The sequence below is a fragment of the Mastomys coucha genome, unplaced genomic scaffold (assembly GCF_008632895.1).
Source record: "Mastomys coucha isolate ucsf_1 unplaced genomic scaffold, UCSF_Mcou_1 pScaffold15, whole genome shotgun sequence".
Lineage (NCBI taxonomy): Eukaryota > Metazoa > Chordata > Mammalia > Rodentia > Muridae > Mastomys > Mastomys coucha.
In genome coordinates, this window is record NW_022196897.1 from 89,693,634 (window position 1) to 89,709,843 (window position 16,210).

At 46.1% G+C, this 16,210-nt stretch overlaps 1 protein-coding gene and 1 non-coding gene across 8 annotated transcripts in view; both read right to left on the reverse strand.

Moving 5' to 3' along the window:
- Positions 1-16,210, reverse strand: part of Kiaa1549l (KIAA1549 like) — a 264,527-nt gene that overhangs the window by 68,816 nt on the left and 179,501 nt on the right. For all 7 annotated transcript variants that reach the window (XM_031371205.1, XM_031371204.1, XM_031371203.1 and 4 more), the window contains 2 exons: positions 14,109-14,280; positions 4,586-4,749 (listed from right to left, as the gene is read on the reverse strand). In XM_031371205.1, coding sequence (XP_031227065.1) covers positions 4,586-4,749; positions 14,109-14,280 — 336 coding nt within the window. The remainder of the gene's footprint in view (positions 1-4,585; positions 4,750-14,108; positions 14,281-16,210) is intronic.
- Positions 11,861-11,986, reverse strand: LOC116092796. The gene has a single exon (XR_004119494.1). It is a non-coding gene; the product is annotated as a small nucleolar RNA SNORA17 (small nucleolar RNA).

The window sequence follows — 16,210 nt, forward strand, 5'->3', positions numbered from 1 at the left end:
TTCAGCACATCAAACATTGATTTCTCTTTTTGTTTTCACAACAAAGCCATGATGGAAGCAAGGTAAACATTAGTCTTCACGTTATAGGAAAAATACAGAAGCTCAGAGAGGGTCAGTGAGTACCCAGAAAAACACAGCAAAGTGGTAAAACTGGAGCCTATCTCGTCAATTTAGACTCTCCAGACAATGTGCTCTAATTACCTAAGATCAATCAATTGCTTACCTGACACACATTGGTAACTTCCAACCTCAATAATCAATATCACTCAAATATCCATTCCATACACTAGTCAAATCAAAAGAACACTTTCCACACTAGGGATATATAGTTTAGCGGCAGAGCACTTGCCTGGCATGCACAAGGTCCTAGGTTCAATCCCTGGTACCACCGCTAGAGTAGCAGTAGTACTTGCCAATCATTTAAATGCAGACCATTATATAACTTTTTAAGACAAAAGTACACAAAACAATAAAAGTCAATTTGTATGTGATATTTACTATAGACCAGGTATAGCTTAAAGCAATGTACAGAGCTTAATTCACTTGATCTTTACAGTTGCTTATCCATAAATTGTGCTACTATCCCTATTTGACCAATGGGAAATTTGAGGCACAAAGAGATAATATAACTATGCTGAAGTCATATACGTAGTCTGTGAGAAAGAGGAAAACAGTGGCTGTTCTTAGAGGATGAACAACCTGTCCTAAGCAGTTAGTGCCAGCCACCACAGGCCCTGCAAGGTCCACCCTGTGTCTGGGTGGGCTCTATAAACTTTCTTCTTTTTTTTATTTTTATTTTTAAATTTAAATTAATTTATCTTTTACACTCCATATTTTATTTCTCCTGCCCCTGATCCATCCTCTGATTGTTCCACATCCCATACCTCCTCCCTACCCCCTGTCTCCACGTGGATGTCCACCCTCCCCATCCCACCTGACCTCTAAACTCTCTGGAGCCTCCTGTCTCTTGAGGGTTAGGTGCACCATCTCTGAATGAACACAGACCTGGCAGTCCTCTACTGTATGTGTGTTGGGGGCCTCATATCAGCTGATGTATGCTGTCTGTTTGATAGTCTAGTGTTTGAGAGATCTTAGGGGTCCAGATTAACTGAGACTGCTGGTCCTCCTACAGGATCACCCTTCTCCTCAGCTTCTTTCAGCCATCCCTAATTCAACAACAGGGGTCAGCTGCTTCTGTCCAGTGGTTGGGTGCAAACATCTGCACCTGACTCTTTCAGCTGCTTGCTGGGTCTTTCGGAGGGCACTCATGCTTTTTGTGAGTGCTCCATAGCCTCAGTAATAGTGTCAGGCCTTGGGACCTCCCCTTGAGCTGGATCCCACTTTGGGCCTGTCGCTGGACCTTCTCCTCAGGCTCCTCTCTATTTCCATCCCTGTAATTCTTTCAGACAGGAACAATTATAGGTCCGAGATATGACTGTGGGATGGCAAGCCCATCCCTCATTTGCTGCCTTGTCTTCCTGACGGAGGTGGGCTCTATAAGTTCCCTCTCCATATTGCCAGGCATTTCATCTAAGGTCCCTTCCTTTAATTCTTGAGAGTCTCTCACCTCCCATGTCTCTGGTGTATTCTGGAGGGTCCTCCCAACCTCCTATTTCCCAAGGTTGCCTGTTTCCATTCTTCCTGCTAACTTTCTTCTTAAAGACACTTGTTCCAATGTTTTCTTTATATGAAGAAAGGCTGGGAGGAAAGGCTACAGATTTACTGACAAAGAGGGGTGACTAAAAAGAAAGGCTACGGTAAGGAAAGCCATACCAAGTTCTCAATGTTCTCCCTGCAGATGCTCTACTGATGACAATGGCATCAGGGCGTGTCTGTAAAGAGGGTGTATGATCCTTGCTTTGGCCTCAGCTCCCAGAAAAGCCCACTCACCTTCTCTGCTTAGTGTGCTAAGTGTATTACTGAGTCTCAGGGAGGGTCCCCAGGATCTCCTCTGGCTCTGCAGCCTGCAGTGAGGATGCAGTGAAGTCCCTAGGGCCATCTGCCTTGGCTACCAATTGGTGGCCATGGCTAACTTTCTTACTGTGCCTTGCCCTCATTGAATTCTGCTCACACTTTCAATGCTGCAGCTCTGTCTCTCAAATACTGCAGTGTCCCTGACTCTCCCCAGCAGGACTGCAGCGCCAGGCAGTTCCACTCTGCTGGCTTCCTGTGACAAAGGGGCTTTGGGAATTAAAGTGTCTTACCCACCATCACTGTGAGAGAGACAGCCAGCTGAGCCACAGGAACATAACCAGTCAGCTCATGGGATGTACATAGGTCAGCTTGATTTTCAGCAGCAGGTAAATATTTCAAGAAGCTCGGTGCCTGGGATAGGCACACGGAAGGAGCTGTGCAGAGCCACCAACATCTCATCTGTTCTAGTTGCACAGAGCTTTCAAGCCAGGAGGAATGCTGCTCATACGGGCAGATGAATGAAGATTTTGGTTTAACTCAAAGCTTCCCTTTCCAACTCTAGTATGGCCTGTTTTGCATTCTTGGCCTCGGCTGTGATTCTGGTAATTGCTTGTTATGTCTAAAAAGACTCACGTCGTAAGCAAGCTCAAATGGAAATGAAATATTCTGTCTTGGAGCAGTCTCATTTTTCACAGCTCGGCAATTCCCAGTGTACCCTTCTCCCCAACACCCCACTGCGCCTGGGAAGCAGGTGCCTTATGTCAACAGACACAGAACAACCTTCTTTGGGGGTGGTGCCCCAGGAGACAAGACTGTCTAATCAGGCTCCAGCTCCCTGACAGATGTATCCGCTTACTATGTAATAAAAGTACCTTGGATTTCTTCTAGTCAAGTGAGCTGTGCTCATGCAAATAGACCAGAGGCCAGTGTGACCCTCCAAGCTGCATGACTGACACAAATTTCAAGGTGCAGGAAGTCAGAGGGAGTGGGAACTTGCTGTCCCATGTCTACACGGCCAGATGGAGAAGTCCAGAGCTGGGAGCAGAAATTCTGCTGGGTCTCAGAGTGTGGATAGTTACATAATGTAGAGTGAGCTCCCAGAGGGCCGGGGAGATGGCTCTGTCGCTAAACTGACTGCTCTCCAGAGCCCATGTAAAAGCTGGGTGTGGTGGCATATTTGTGAAAAAACAAAGATGACCCATGATAGAGGGAAACATCTCGCCTGATATAAATTCTGGTCCCATATGCCCATACTGTGTGTGCACACATGCTGACAAGTATACACAACACACATGCACACACATGCACACACATGCGACCATACACAAACGCACACAGAAAACACATACAGAATGCATGCGAAACATGTGCACCTGAACACACACAATCGAACATGCACACACACCCACATTAACAAGTACACACAACACATACAGGCGCACTCACGGGGGGGGGGGCAGGACTTAGTCACTCTCCATTGTTTGTGGTATGCCTGGACAAGTCCCTGTGTCTCTCTTCCCCAGATTTCTTGGCAGTTAAGTGAGAATAATGAAACCTGCCCTGACTGTGACCTGCCTCCCAGGGCAGCTGTGATGAACAAATGAGGTGACGGACCTAGAAGAGCCAGCAGATTGTAAGGCGTTATTTAAACACCGGGTATTACAGATTGGACATTTCCCGCAGGGACTATCACAAAAGCAGCTATGTGACTGGAAAATTAGCCTTCTGAATGTCTACAGTCCACCCTCCTCTGTCACCAGAGGGGTTTGGGGAAGAGACGTGAAGATGACAGAGGAAGGACGGGGTTCTAAGCCAGGCTCTTTTTGAGCTACTGAATTGATATTTGGTAGTTGCCAGCCTAACTCTATATAGCTTGTCCTGCATGACAATGGCTGAAGCAGCCATGAGTGAAACCAAGACACTTCTGGGAGCCTGTGTCTCCAAAGAGGTTTTGTGTAGGCGCCTATAGACCTTGTCTCGGCCAGTCTTGGCAACTACAACAAAATAGCATTGATCAAGAGGCTTAAAAAAAGGCAGGTAGATATTTCTGGAGGCTGGAAGGCTGAGGTTACAGTGCTAGCACATCTGGGCTTTGGTGAGGGCTCACTGCTGGGCTAGAGAATGTCTACTTCCTGTGTGTCCGTGTGGTGGTCTCCCTACGACTTATTTCAAAAGGGTACTAATCTCACTCCTGAGAGCCACCTTTGTGATCTCCCCAAAGCAACCTTGTAACGCCGTCACAAGGCTCAGAAGGCTAGGAGGCTCAGACAGTTAAAGGCTTAGCCTTACCATCAGTCCTGCTGCCAACTAACCACGCAACCAGGAGGGGCTGAAGGATTTTCTGTTCACTAGGAGGTGGGTTCAATTACTAAATGATATCTAAGATCTTTTCACCTCTTTCTTGCTGCCAGTTGTCTGTGCCTCAGTTTCTCTATTTGAGAGGATGAGGTGATGGCTAGAGATGCCCTGTGTATCAACCACTTAAAAGTGTTTGAGGGAGAGAGTTGGCAGTAGAAAAGCATGTGTTATGTACTGACTATGACAAAAAGGTTCTCCTTCAAAACAAGGATGCGATAATGTTTCTGAAGGTACTTGATAACCTTTGAAACCTAGGAGAAAGCCAGGTAGAGCCTCTGGGCAGACCTCCTGGCCTCTCCATGCCCGTGTGTACCTTTGCTCTCTGAGGGAGGTTTATCATGGTGTCCGGCTTGAAGTCGTTCTTGTTCTTCCTACAGAGCACAGCAGTGATGATGATGATGATGATGGTGACCACGGCGATGGGAGCCAGCACTGCAGCAATGATCCACAGGTTGTTGGGTGGATTCTTTACCACGGCTGTGGGAAAGAGCCAGCGAGAAGCACATGACAAAGAGCCCCAGGTAGGTGAAAGCCACCCAGACGTAACTCCCAACCCCGAGTCGAGGCAGGAGGCAAGAGGGGGAGTTCAAAAGCCTCTGCCCTGCAGCTGTGCGAGGCTTGAGCCCCCCAGCCTCAGTGAGAGTTCCACTTTGTGGAGCTGTGCTGTGGTTCCCAGCAGAGGCTCAGTTGATACAAGCCTCTACTGTTACCAAGAGCAGAAAGAGGAAGACCAATTAGTGCCCATTTTTCTTGCTGGTGATAATCAAAAGAGGAAAAAAAATGTGAGGATTAGAAATGGATGTTGGAGTCGCTGGAGAGAGGACTCAGTGAGTAAGAGCTTTTCCTTGCCAGTGTGAAGACCTTAATTCAAGTCTCTAACGCCCACCCAGAAATCTAGGCATGGCTGTGTTTGCCTGCACTGAGCAGAGAGGGTCAGAAACAGGCAAATCGCAAGAGCTCATTGGCTAGCCAGACTAGCTGACATGGCAAGATTCCAGTCTCACACACATGCACACACGCCACACACATGTTGGAGTCAGGAGGCAAGAGCCACCAAAAGATGACTCAAGCTATAGTAGTAACATTATCCAGTGAGTGAACAGTGGAAAAATGCAGCCTGAGCAGATGGCTCGCCCTCGGAATGGTGTCTGGGAAAGGCCTCAGACTAATCACAAGGATCAGGCTGTTCTCAAAACCGGAGTAACGAAAAAAGCAAAGTAGGGAGATAAGTGATGAGAACAGCAGGTGTCTTTAGGGGTGGGGCAGGAATATAACCCCAAAGGGATGACGGGGAGCTGGCACGCTCTGCATCAGGATCATTTGGTTCATATAACTGCATGCATTTGTCAGATGTGTCATCAGATGACACATTTAGGATTTGTAATTCCCCACTGTGTATACATTTTACTGCAGTGTCACAAGAAGATAGTAAGTGCTGGTCAGTGATACGCCTACTGTGTGTTTAGAATTGAGTTTGTGACTCACTTTGAAATACATGTGGCAGAAAAACCAATACAGGGTAAAATGCAACAGTAAAGTGCTAACTGCGGGTTCTAGAAGGGTGGGCACGTGGGTATTTACTGCATAAATATTTCAGTGTTTGGTTAAGCTATGCTAAGAAAATGTGGGAAAAAGGGGAATCGATTGATGTGGAGTGAGTGAGACCCTCCCAGGATCGCACACAGGGATTTTTAGAAAATACTTCAGCCAAATCAAAAGGACCAATTTGAGAAGTGGAATAGGCAAAACAGGAGTCCGGACAGATGCCTGCAGGAAGACTCACAGGAAGGAGATAACATCTGCAGTGGCCTAGAGAGGAGCCAAAGATCAAGAGGGCCTCGTCCACAGCAGGGGACATGCCATGAGTGCAGGTGCTGGGGCTTCAGCTAGCTGCTACAGCTTGGCTGAAGCATGTCCCTAAGGCCAGGGAACAGAGGATAACTTCTAATAGTTGGCTCTTTCTTTCCACCAGGTGGATCCTAGGACTCAAACTCAGATCGTCAGGCTTCATAGCAAGCTCCACTAGCCACTGAGTCATCTCAGTGGACTCCAGAACACAGCTCTCTATTCTCCCCCTCTCTGATCTGCTCTTTCTAAGACACTTTTCACTCCCACTCCTCTCTGCAGCTCGGCAGGCCACCATCACCTCACTAGCGGTGCTGGCTCTCTTCTGCTTATCCAGCATCCTGCACACAAATCCTATCTCTATTGTCAAGGTCTCCCAGGGTCTGCCTGTCCTACAAGCTTAGGTGATGTTTCTGTACCATGACCCTGGTCACAAGAGCAAGGCTCTAAAAACATGTCACCATGGGAATTCACTCATCTTCTGTTACCACTGTGTGTGTATGTGTGTGTGTGTGTGTATGTGTTGGTCAATGGGGCATCCTCAGGACCTGTGACAGGGCCTTGCCCATGATGAGTGCTTAACCGGAAGATCAAGGCTTAAGAATATAACTGCTATCATACCTGTGGCAGTGAGACCAGGCTAGACGGAAAAACCTCATCTCCATAATTATTCTAGTCCATGTTTTAAATGAATTTACTTACAATCTACTTTATAATTTGGTCTCTTACATGTTTGGTTAGCATGAGTCTTCCTAACTGCTCAACTCCAGGAGCTGCTTGGCCCTCAAAGCTGAGGGCTTAGACCCTGCAGTACAAAAGCCCTGCTGTTATGCCTCACATGGAGATGATCTGTCTGAGAAGCTAGTTGGCCCTTTTCTGACTTCAACCACTTCAACTTCAGCTAGTCCCTTGTTAGCCAAGTTCTGGCTGTTATCTGACTGCCCTAGGGCTCTGAATCCTATTAGTATAGAAGTATTTCTCTTTCTACGGTTTGTATCAATCAGTGATTAATCACATTATTAACTTCTGAAAACAGCTCATTAGATAATGTGCCTCTGTTGACATTGCATTTAATTGCTACTGCTCTTAGTAGCTTGTATTTACATGTGAGTTCTATGCCATTAACATTTGCTAAAGCTCAGAGCATCTCTGCAAAGTATCACGAATGCCTCTTTCAGGCTAGGTTATTTTATCCTGATAGAGATCAGGATATGGGATTCATCACCTGATAGAGATTCATGTTTGGTATATCAGAGTATATTGTAATATGGATACACATTTATCAATATATACATACATGCACAACAAATTATACAGATGCATATAATCAGTAGGAAAAGAATAGTTATATACTCTGATTTTATTTGGTTTTATTGTTTGGGTGGATGACTTTCTTTTTGATGCAGTCTATAAAATTCCTTCACCTCTAATGGGGGGAGAGAACAGACTTATGCACACTAATATAGTCCTTTAGCAGTCAAAATGATATTAAAGATAGGTCAATTGAAGTCATCCAAACATAATGTATTCATTGGCATGTGATCTAAAAGTATGAGTCCATGGACAGGGTATGAAGGCATGAATGGTCATTTAAATTGTAAGAGGGTCAGTAGAGGACAGAGAGGAAAAGATGATATGTAAGCTAGGAGTGCCTCCTCACACCAGACACAATGACACAGCCTTTGTCTGCATAAGCTCTCATCCTGGTCCACAGGTGAGGAAACTGAGAGCCAAGGCGGTTGGACAGGTTGTGAAAGGTCACCTCTCTAACAGGTCCCTTCTGAGCTATCACACGTGAATGGGAGTATGAGTCTACATCTGTATGTGTGCTCAAGCTCACATAATAAGCATTCGCCCGGAAGATCCAAACAGTGTAAACACAGACTAAGTGATTCCCTCCTGGACAGAAGTTAAAAAGAGAAAGAATCCATTCAACCATGCTTCAAGCTTGTTTTCTCAAACATTGGAGTCTGTAGCTGGGTGAGGAGATAGCGGAGTGACTCTACCCAGGACTCTACTAAGTAATGATGAGTGTTCAGTCTGAGCCTTCCTGCCATGGCTTCTCCTCCACTCATGGGACAGCCCATGAAGTCTGGTGGGCTCCTCTCCTGTCCCTCAGACCTCACTATTTCCACTCTTCCTTCTTGTGGATCCCCTTACTCAGCCTCACACCCTCTTCTGTCAGGACCCAGGTCTTAGATGGCTCCAGGAATCTTTCTGTCCCCCTCCTACCTCCTATTTAGCTGGCCATTCACTGATCCTCTTCATGGCCCCCAGCAATTTAAATCACAACTTCATCCCTCAGTGTCCACAGCACTTCCTGCCTATGTCTTCTCTGTGGCACTTACCAACATCTAGTAGAAGATTTATTTGTCTATTCAGAACAAGGGTGGTGAGTGGCGAGTACTCTCAAGGCTGAAGCATTGGACAAGAAGGGGAAAGGGAGCCACATCGTGTGCTGGTCAGTCTTTTGTCAACTTGATACAAGCTACAACCGTCTGGGAAGAAGGAACTTCAATTGAGAAAAAAAATATGCCCAACAGATTGGCCCGTAGAAATGTCTGTGGGGCATTTTCTTGACGAATGATTGATGTGGGAGGACCTAGTCAAATTTGGGTGGTGCCACTTCTGGGCAGGTGGTCCTGAGTGGTATAAGAAAGAAAACTGAGAAAGCCATGGAGAGCAGACCAGTAAGCGATGTTCCTCCATGATCTCTGCTTCAGTTCTTGCCCTGACTTCCCTCAATGATGGGCTATGACATAGATGTGTAAAATGAAAAAAACCTATTCCTTTCTAAGTTACTTTTGGTTGTGGTACTTTATCACAGCAATAGAGAGCAAACCAGGTTACCTAGAGACCAGGCTACAAAGAGACCTGAGTGTGTGTTGAGCAGGAGCTACCAGGAAGATCTGTTTTCAAGAATGTGTACTTTATCCTCTAGATGATGGAGAGATAGTAATGTTCCTATGGAGTTGATGTAAGAGTAGAACCTAAATGTGATTACAGTGGTTCTAACTGCAGTGTGGAAGACAGATCACTGTGAGTGTGGGCAAGCTCTTGCTGTAGATGACAGTGGGGAGAACAAAGACATGGAGAATGGTATTTGATGTGTGGGTCATTGAAGAGACCTGAGCAAGCCAGGGAATGGAGACAAAGTGAAGGTAAAGGGTCAAAGTGAGATGTCTTTGGGAGTGGGCAATACCGTTTGCATCCTTAGTCCAATCTCCTTGTCACTCCTCAACACTAGACTTCCCCAGAAGGTTCCATACATCTAACTTGATGTGAACTCCTCTTCTTTCCCCTTCTCTTAGTGCCTTCCATAGTCCCCACCAGCCATCATCAGCAAAGTCCTCCTGGTCTCAGCCCTCACTGAGGATGGTTCTCCTCATCCTTTCACATACACTGCAGATCAAGAGCAGAAAGGAATTCTCAGAACAAACAGGCCAAAAGGAGCAGATAGCTTGGACCAGAGAAATGATGGAGAGGAAGGGCCAGTGAGCCTAGATGCTAAGAATGCCCAGTGAATGGTTGTGTGTCCTGGGGTATCTAGAGAGGACTGCAGCAGGATACAGAGTATGTGTGGATGGTGTAGACTTAGATGAGTGTTCATGCCCAAGTATGCATGGAGGCCAGAGGGGATGCTAGATATCTTTCACAGTTACTCTCTGCCTTATTGCTCCAGTAGAAAACCCCAGCAATCCTCCTGTTTCTACCCTAAAACTTTATTCTCTTAGCCACTGAACCATTTACCCTGGACATGGACCTGGGATTTCAAAAGAGGAGAAGGAATTATCTGGACACAGCAAGGAAACAAGGATGAGGTTGCCTTGGCAACCTGCTATGCTGTTCTTACCAGTTGTCCCTGCTCAAATCTCTACTGTCTACCTCACCTCATGATGCCTGGAGAGATGTCACTACTGCCCCCCATGATCCTCTTCTTACTAACCTTTCCAGAGCCACTACTAGAAGGGTCATCAAAATCTCCACCTGACCAAATTCTATCCATCTTTATCCCATCGTGCAGCCTCTTGAGAATTGAAGCAAGCACAGCGGCTCACTCCTTCCCATGAGAATTTCATGTGAGCTTCCTTTCTGGATCTGAAGTTCTAGGCAGTTGTGAGTTTCCTAGTGGAGGTGCTGGGAACTGAACTTAGGTCCTCTGCAAAAGGAGTAAGTGCTCTTAATCTCTGAACTATCACCAGCCTCCTCCCGCCTCTGTGTGTGTGTGTGTGTGTGTGTGTGTGTGTGTGTGTGTTTGTGTGTTGGTTCTTTGTGCATTTGATATTATGTGCCCCAATCCAACTTCTCTCCCCTACCCTCATACCCACCCTTCACCCTTGCAACTTCCACCTCAACAGAAAAAAAAATCTCTTTGTGGAAGCTGTAGTGTGTCAGTGTGTCCCACAGTATACATGTTTGTCTACACCTTTTTTGCATGCAAATGTTCATTGCATTCATTGGTCTGGTACAAGGCCTCTGCTACTCTATTGATACTGGAACCTCACTGGGACTCCTTTTGGATATCCTGTTGTTGCCCTGTGTCATGGAGACCCTGTAGTTTTGGATTTGCAGGACCCTTCATGTGCTCCAGCTGCTCATCAGTAGGGTAGATGTTTGGGTGGGCCAATTCAAAGCCCTTGATTTGTGCCTGAGAGGAATCTGAGCTGGTCAGCCTGCCGGCTCTCCTGCTCTTACACCTTCAGGGCTGGCTCACTGGCAACCCCCACAACCAGGGCCAGCTCTATCCTGCTGCCCAGGGAAAGTGCAGGGCCTGTTCTCCCAAGTATTGCAGTGGTGAGGGACATGATCAGCTCTCCTGCTCTTATGACAGCTCTCCCACCTGCCATAGATGGCAAAAGGCAAGGATGGAGATGGCATCTCTTCTTTGCCCACTCTGCCTCATGGCAAACAAGTTACAGGACTGGCTCCCTCCAGCCGATAAGGTCAGTTCCACTGTGCTGCCCTGGTGATGTGCAGGGCCTGTTCTCCCAAGTGCTGCAGCAGGTGAGGGGCAGGGCCAGCTCTCCTACTCTCATGCCCCCAGGGCCATTTCTCCCAGGATGCCCATGTGAGGGATGGGGCCAGTTCTGCACAGCCCTCAGGCATCAGTATGTCCCTGGGTTGCAGCCCAGACCAGGAACATCTGTCTGGCCTTTGGTGGTAACAGATCCCTGTTGTTGCAGGACCACAGGCCCAGACTTGGACCCTGGTGGCAACACAGGCTATGACCCCTCCATGGTCCCAGGTGGCATCACCAGCTACTCACGTAAGGCTGTTCCTCACTACCCTTGAGCCTCCAGTTCTGCCTCTCTTCATTGTACCCACATCCTTCTGTTTCTCTTATCTTCCATTTCTCTACCACTTACTTGCTCTTCTTAGTGGCTCCTGGGATCATCTCAGGGGTGCAATGTCCCATGTGTGCATTATGGCACCAGGCAGGGCAGGGCAGGGCAGGGCAGGGCAGGGCAGGGCAGGGCAGGGCAGGGCAGGGGTCATCTTGGGCATGGTCTGCCACCCCTGGGCCTGTGCTGTGCTGGTCTTATGGTCATCTCAGGCTAGCTCCATGCCCAGGCCCCATGGCACTTGTCTGCTGGTTGCCTCAGGTTCACTTCTTGCCTGAGTGGTCCCATGTGAGGGTCACCTGTCTTGGGCTCCCACCTGCCTGGGGCTCTTCTAGTCTCCAGCTCTCCCTGAGAGCCCTTCAGGGACTGGACTGGTGGTCATCTTAGGCTTGTTTTCAGGGAATGTTAGGCTACCAACCATCCAGATGTGCACAGGTCAGACACTGATATAGCCTCTCTCTTCTCTGAAGCACATATGACACAGGAGTCTTGCGTGGCATGTTACCTGCAATGCCCCTGGGGACTGGCCCACTTGCCCTATTATTGTTCTCTGCACCTCTTGCCAGCCCCTTGACATTCCTCTGGGTTTCTCTGCTGACTCTTTCTCTCCCACACACGGACGTCCCAGGAAGTTTCATAGTCTCCACCCTTGCTCACTTTGCTCTCCGATTCATTTTCACCAGCTCCCTTACCTCTGTATGCTGATGTCTCTCAGTTTTCTTTCTCTTGACTTCAATGTGGTCCTTTTGCAAACATTTCAAACTTAATGTATCACTTCCATCTCCCTGATTCCCATCCCAGCCATGAAATCCACACCCTCTTCATCTCAACAAATGAAACCACAACCACAGCTTGAGCCAATACCTACAAGTCTGCCTTGATTTCCTCAGATCTCCTCCTCATCCCGCCATAAAAATCTGAACCCAGCAGCTTCATTCTTCAAAACACCCCGAATCCATCCAGTTCCCCATGCTTAGCATCACCACTTCTCTCCTTCACCCGTGATTTGTTTTTCAGATCAAGGATGAGTTGGGGGTGGGGTGGGACATGAACACCAAGGATAGAACTTTGGGAAACCTTCATAGAGGAGACAATAGATCACGGGAAGTAGTGACCAGAAACTGACAAGAACTGAACAGGGAAAGAGAAGAGGAAGAGACTTGCAGTTGAAAGTGTCATTTCAAAAAAAGATTGCAGAGAATGGCTGCCATCATTCCTCAGCACAGGCATGTCTGTGAGGATGTACCAGTCAAGTATGATAAGTCTGTCATAAAGTCATCCCCAGTGACAGCCAAAGAGGAGGAGGAGGAGGAGGAGGAGGAGGAGGAGGAGGAGGAGACGAAAGCCATGAGCTAGGTGTGAACCAACCTGATGCTCTTGGGTGAATACTATCGAGAAGAGCCATGGGAACTGACCTTCCATACTCTTTTTCCATGCATGGCACATTACCGAATACTAAAACTACTGTCCCACAGCCTCCCACTTTCAAATCTTGCCCTCTCTCTGTCCCACCTTGGTTATAGCTTTAGTTGGGTCCCCAGTGCAAGGGACACCATAGAATCTCCTCACAGATCTTGTTTTCTCCTATCTCCTCCATCTGTGACCAAACTGTCCAATTAGCTTCCCTTGGCAATGGGAACCTCTGGTGGAACCTCTCTCTCTCTCTCTCTCTTTCTCTCTCTTGGAACCACTCTCTTGCTTAAGAACCTTCTAGAACTCCCCGAAGCCTGTTATTTCCCATGGGTCTTCCATTTGACATGCCTTTCTACTCCCATCAAATCTTTCACCTGCTTTTGTTTGTTTGTTTGTTTGCCCCGGGCCACTTAAATTACTTGTATTCCAGACACACCTGGTACATCTGCCCTGCATTTTTACTCACAATTTTTTTTTTTTTTTGAGTATACACCCATTCCTCCCTTTACTGTTTTAAAATATGGCATAACTAAGAATACAGGTCTGCAGTTTGAACTATTCAGATTGGTGCCTTGGCCATGTGCTGGTTCTGTGCTGGGTAAGCAGGTTACTCCTTTTTCTGGGCCTGTTTCCCCTCCTGTGGTTTGGAGCTGATGAAATAGAGCCCTGGGAGGATAGAAGGTAAATGAATGGAGTGAGCACCACAGAGACTGGCACAGAGATGGGTACTGGTTTTAATGCCCTTCTTCTGTCCCTGGTGGCCCCTTCAGAGCAAACCCTTCCCTTGTAGGTCTCACAGCTGGCTCTATGCATCAACAGCTCTGAACCTTAGAGCCAGGAACCAGGTGTCACCCACTGCTGATGTCCTCCAGTACCAAGCATAATTCAAAGAGAACTGAATGTTCACTGAATCAAATTATCTATAACTCTCCCAGAATATAAATATGATCTCAGCTGCAGGTTTTTTAGTAGCTAGATTATACTGGATTTGAAGAGAAAGAAGAGACAGCACTTGGGGACAAAGTAATATTATTATCTACCATCATTTAGATATTACAAACCATAACCCTTCCCTAGTGCCTATGGCTTTAACAGGAAACATAGCCGGTTAATTTTCAAACCTCACAGAACCAAACTGTGTTCAGCTGTAAGACCATTCATCTGGTCTTAAAAGGCCGCTGTGATGCACAGAAAATATTTAATGCCGTTAAAGTACAGAATGCAGGGACTCCTTACGGTCAGCTTGTAGAAGGACAACGTGATGCAGGGTCAGGGCCATCCTCTGGGAGTCGATGGTGCTCAGGATCTTGGCTGCTGCAGTCCCCAGCAGTGGCTTCCCGTTGTACAGTGTGTAGTACGTCAGCTCTGCCGGGTCCTTTGGTCCTGGCACTCGCTGCATCTTTACCATCTTTTAGAAAAAGAGAGGCAGGGTGTTTCCAGAACATCTTGGACCCGCCCTGCAGGCCCCTGAGCCATCAGAAGGCTCAGCCGCATCCAGGCACTGAGGCCTGCTGTTCCCTAGTGGGCCCACTGTGACAGGCTAGACATTAGGCCTGTGATCCTCCCTAGAGCCAGAGTTCCAGGAAGCTTGTTATCCCTGGGACAGGAGACTGGGAGGAGAAGTGGGGGGTTGAAAAACAGCAACATCTGGAAAGCAGTTTGAAGCTGGGAGAGTGATATTTCCCAGTCTCCACTGAGCTCTGGCCTCATTTGAAAATTGGCCTTTATGTTAATTCAGGACATGCTAAGCTAGCCTCAAACAAGGTGCTTAATTCAAAAACCTTCAATTGCCTGAAAGGGGAAAAGAAGACCTATCTGTCTATACAACGGAGGTGACCTCTGTTAGAAACAGTACTTGGAAATTCAAACTTTTGTTTTTTTCTGAAAGCATCTGTGTAGAGGTTTTTTCCTTGTTGTTGTTTTTTTTTTTGTTTTGTTTTGTTTTTTTAATTTCAAAAAACCTACAAAATTTACATTCAGGTGAAAAAGCATCAAACAATGAAAAAATTAAAACAATATAGAGTCCTTCCTCTAACGCCGAAGAACTGTTATCATCTTGGAGATTTTGTTCCTAATCTTTGGATTTTCCACACAAGCCTTTTCCTTATTATCTTCTAAGATCATCATAATCTCTACATGACATCATACCTCACTTTTTATGTGCACATGCATGTACACACATGTGACATACTGCATGTGTAGTCAGAGGATAACTGGCAGGAACAGGTTCTCTACTTCTATCATGTGGGTCCCTGGATTTGAACTCAGGTCCACAGGCTTGGTAGCAGATGTCTTTACCCACTGAGTCATTTCCGAGGTCTGAGGCTCATCATTTTTATTAGCCCCTTTAAATGGCCCTGCATATATCAAAAGCAGAAGCATTTCTTTCCACATGGCATTCATCCATCTGCCTCATAAAATGACCTAACAAGCTCTTTATTGTTAGACATTCAGAGTGTTGCTTTCAACTTTTGGTATTACAAACTGATAATCATAAATGCAAAAGCATAAATTTCAATATGGACATAGTGTACTGTTGTATGTATGCAGGCATGTAAACATGGAGCATTTAGGGTCCCAACTTTTTAGAATTAGCAATTGATCAATACTATATTATAGTATTTTCTGTACATTATAGATGTTGAAGTTTATAGGATATAAAAAGACTTTACAAAAGTGTTTTTAGTAAGTTCATTAGCAACCATCACAACACCATCCCTGAGATCCCTGAAAAATCAAAAAGTCCTTAGGAATAAACCGAGTAAATGATGACTGAATTACAGAAAGTCACATAGTATAGTGAATATAATGAACAGACTACTCCAGTTTGTATGAATGTGGATTACAAATTGCAGAATATAAAATTTGAAACAGAAAAAGCAACATGGCATATTTTAAAGGATCTACACTTGTGGGGGGAGGGTAAAATCTATATAGAAAATACAGTACTGATTTAATACAAAATTCAGAACCATACTCAACTTGGATAGGAAGAAAGAGAATGTAATTTTAAAAAGTTATTGTCATGCATGTAGTGTGTGTGTGTGATGTGTGCATATGTGTGTGTGTGTGTGTGTGTGGTATGTATCTGTGTGTGTGTGGTATGTGCATATATGTCTGTTTAAGTGTCTGTATATATGTGTATGTTGTGTGTATGTATGTGTCTCTGTGTCTGTATGTATGTGGTGTGTGCATGTGTGTGTGTGTATATGTGTTTATATGGTGTGTGTATGTGTGTATATGTGTATGTATGTGTGTATGTGTGTGGTGTGTGTATGTATGTCTCTGTCTGTATATATGTATGTGGTGTGTGTATGTATGTCTCTGTCTGTATATAT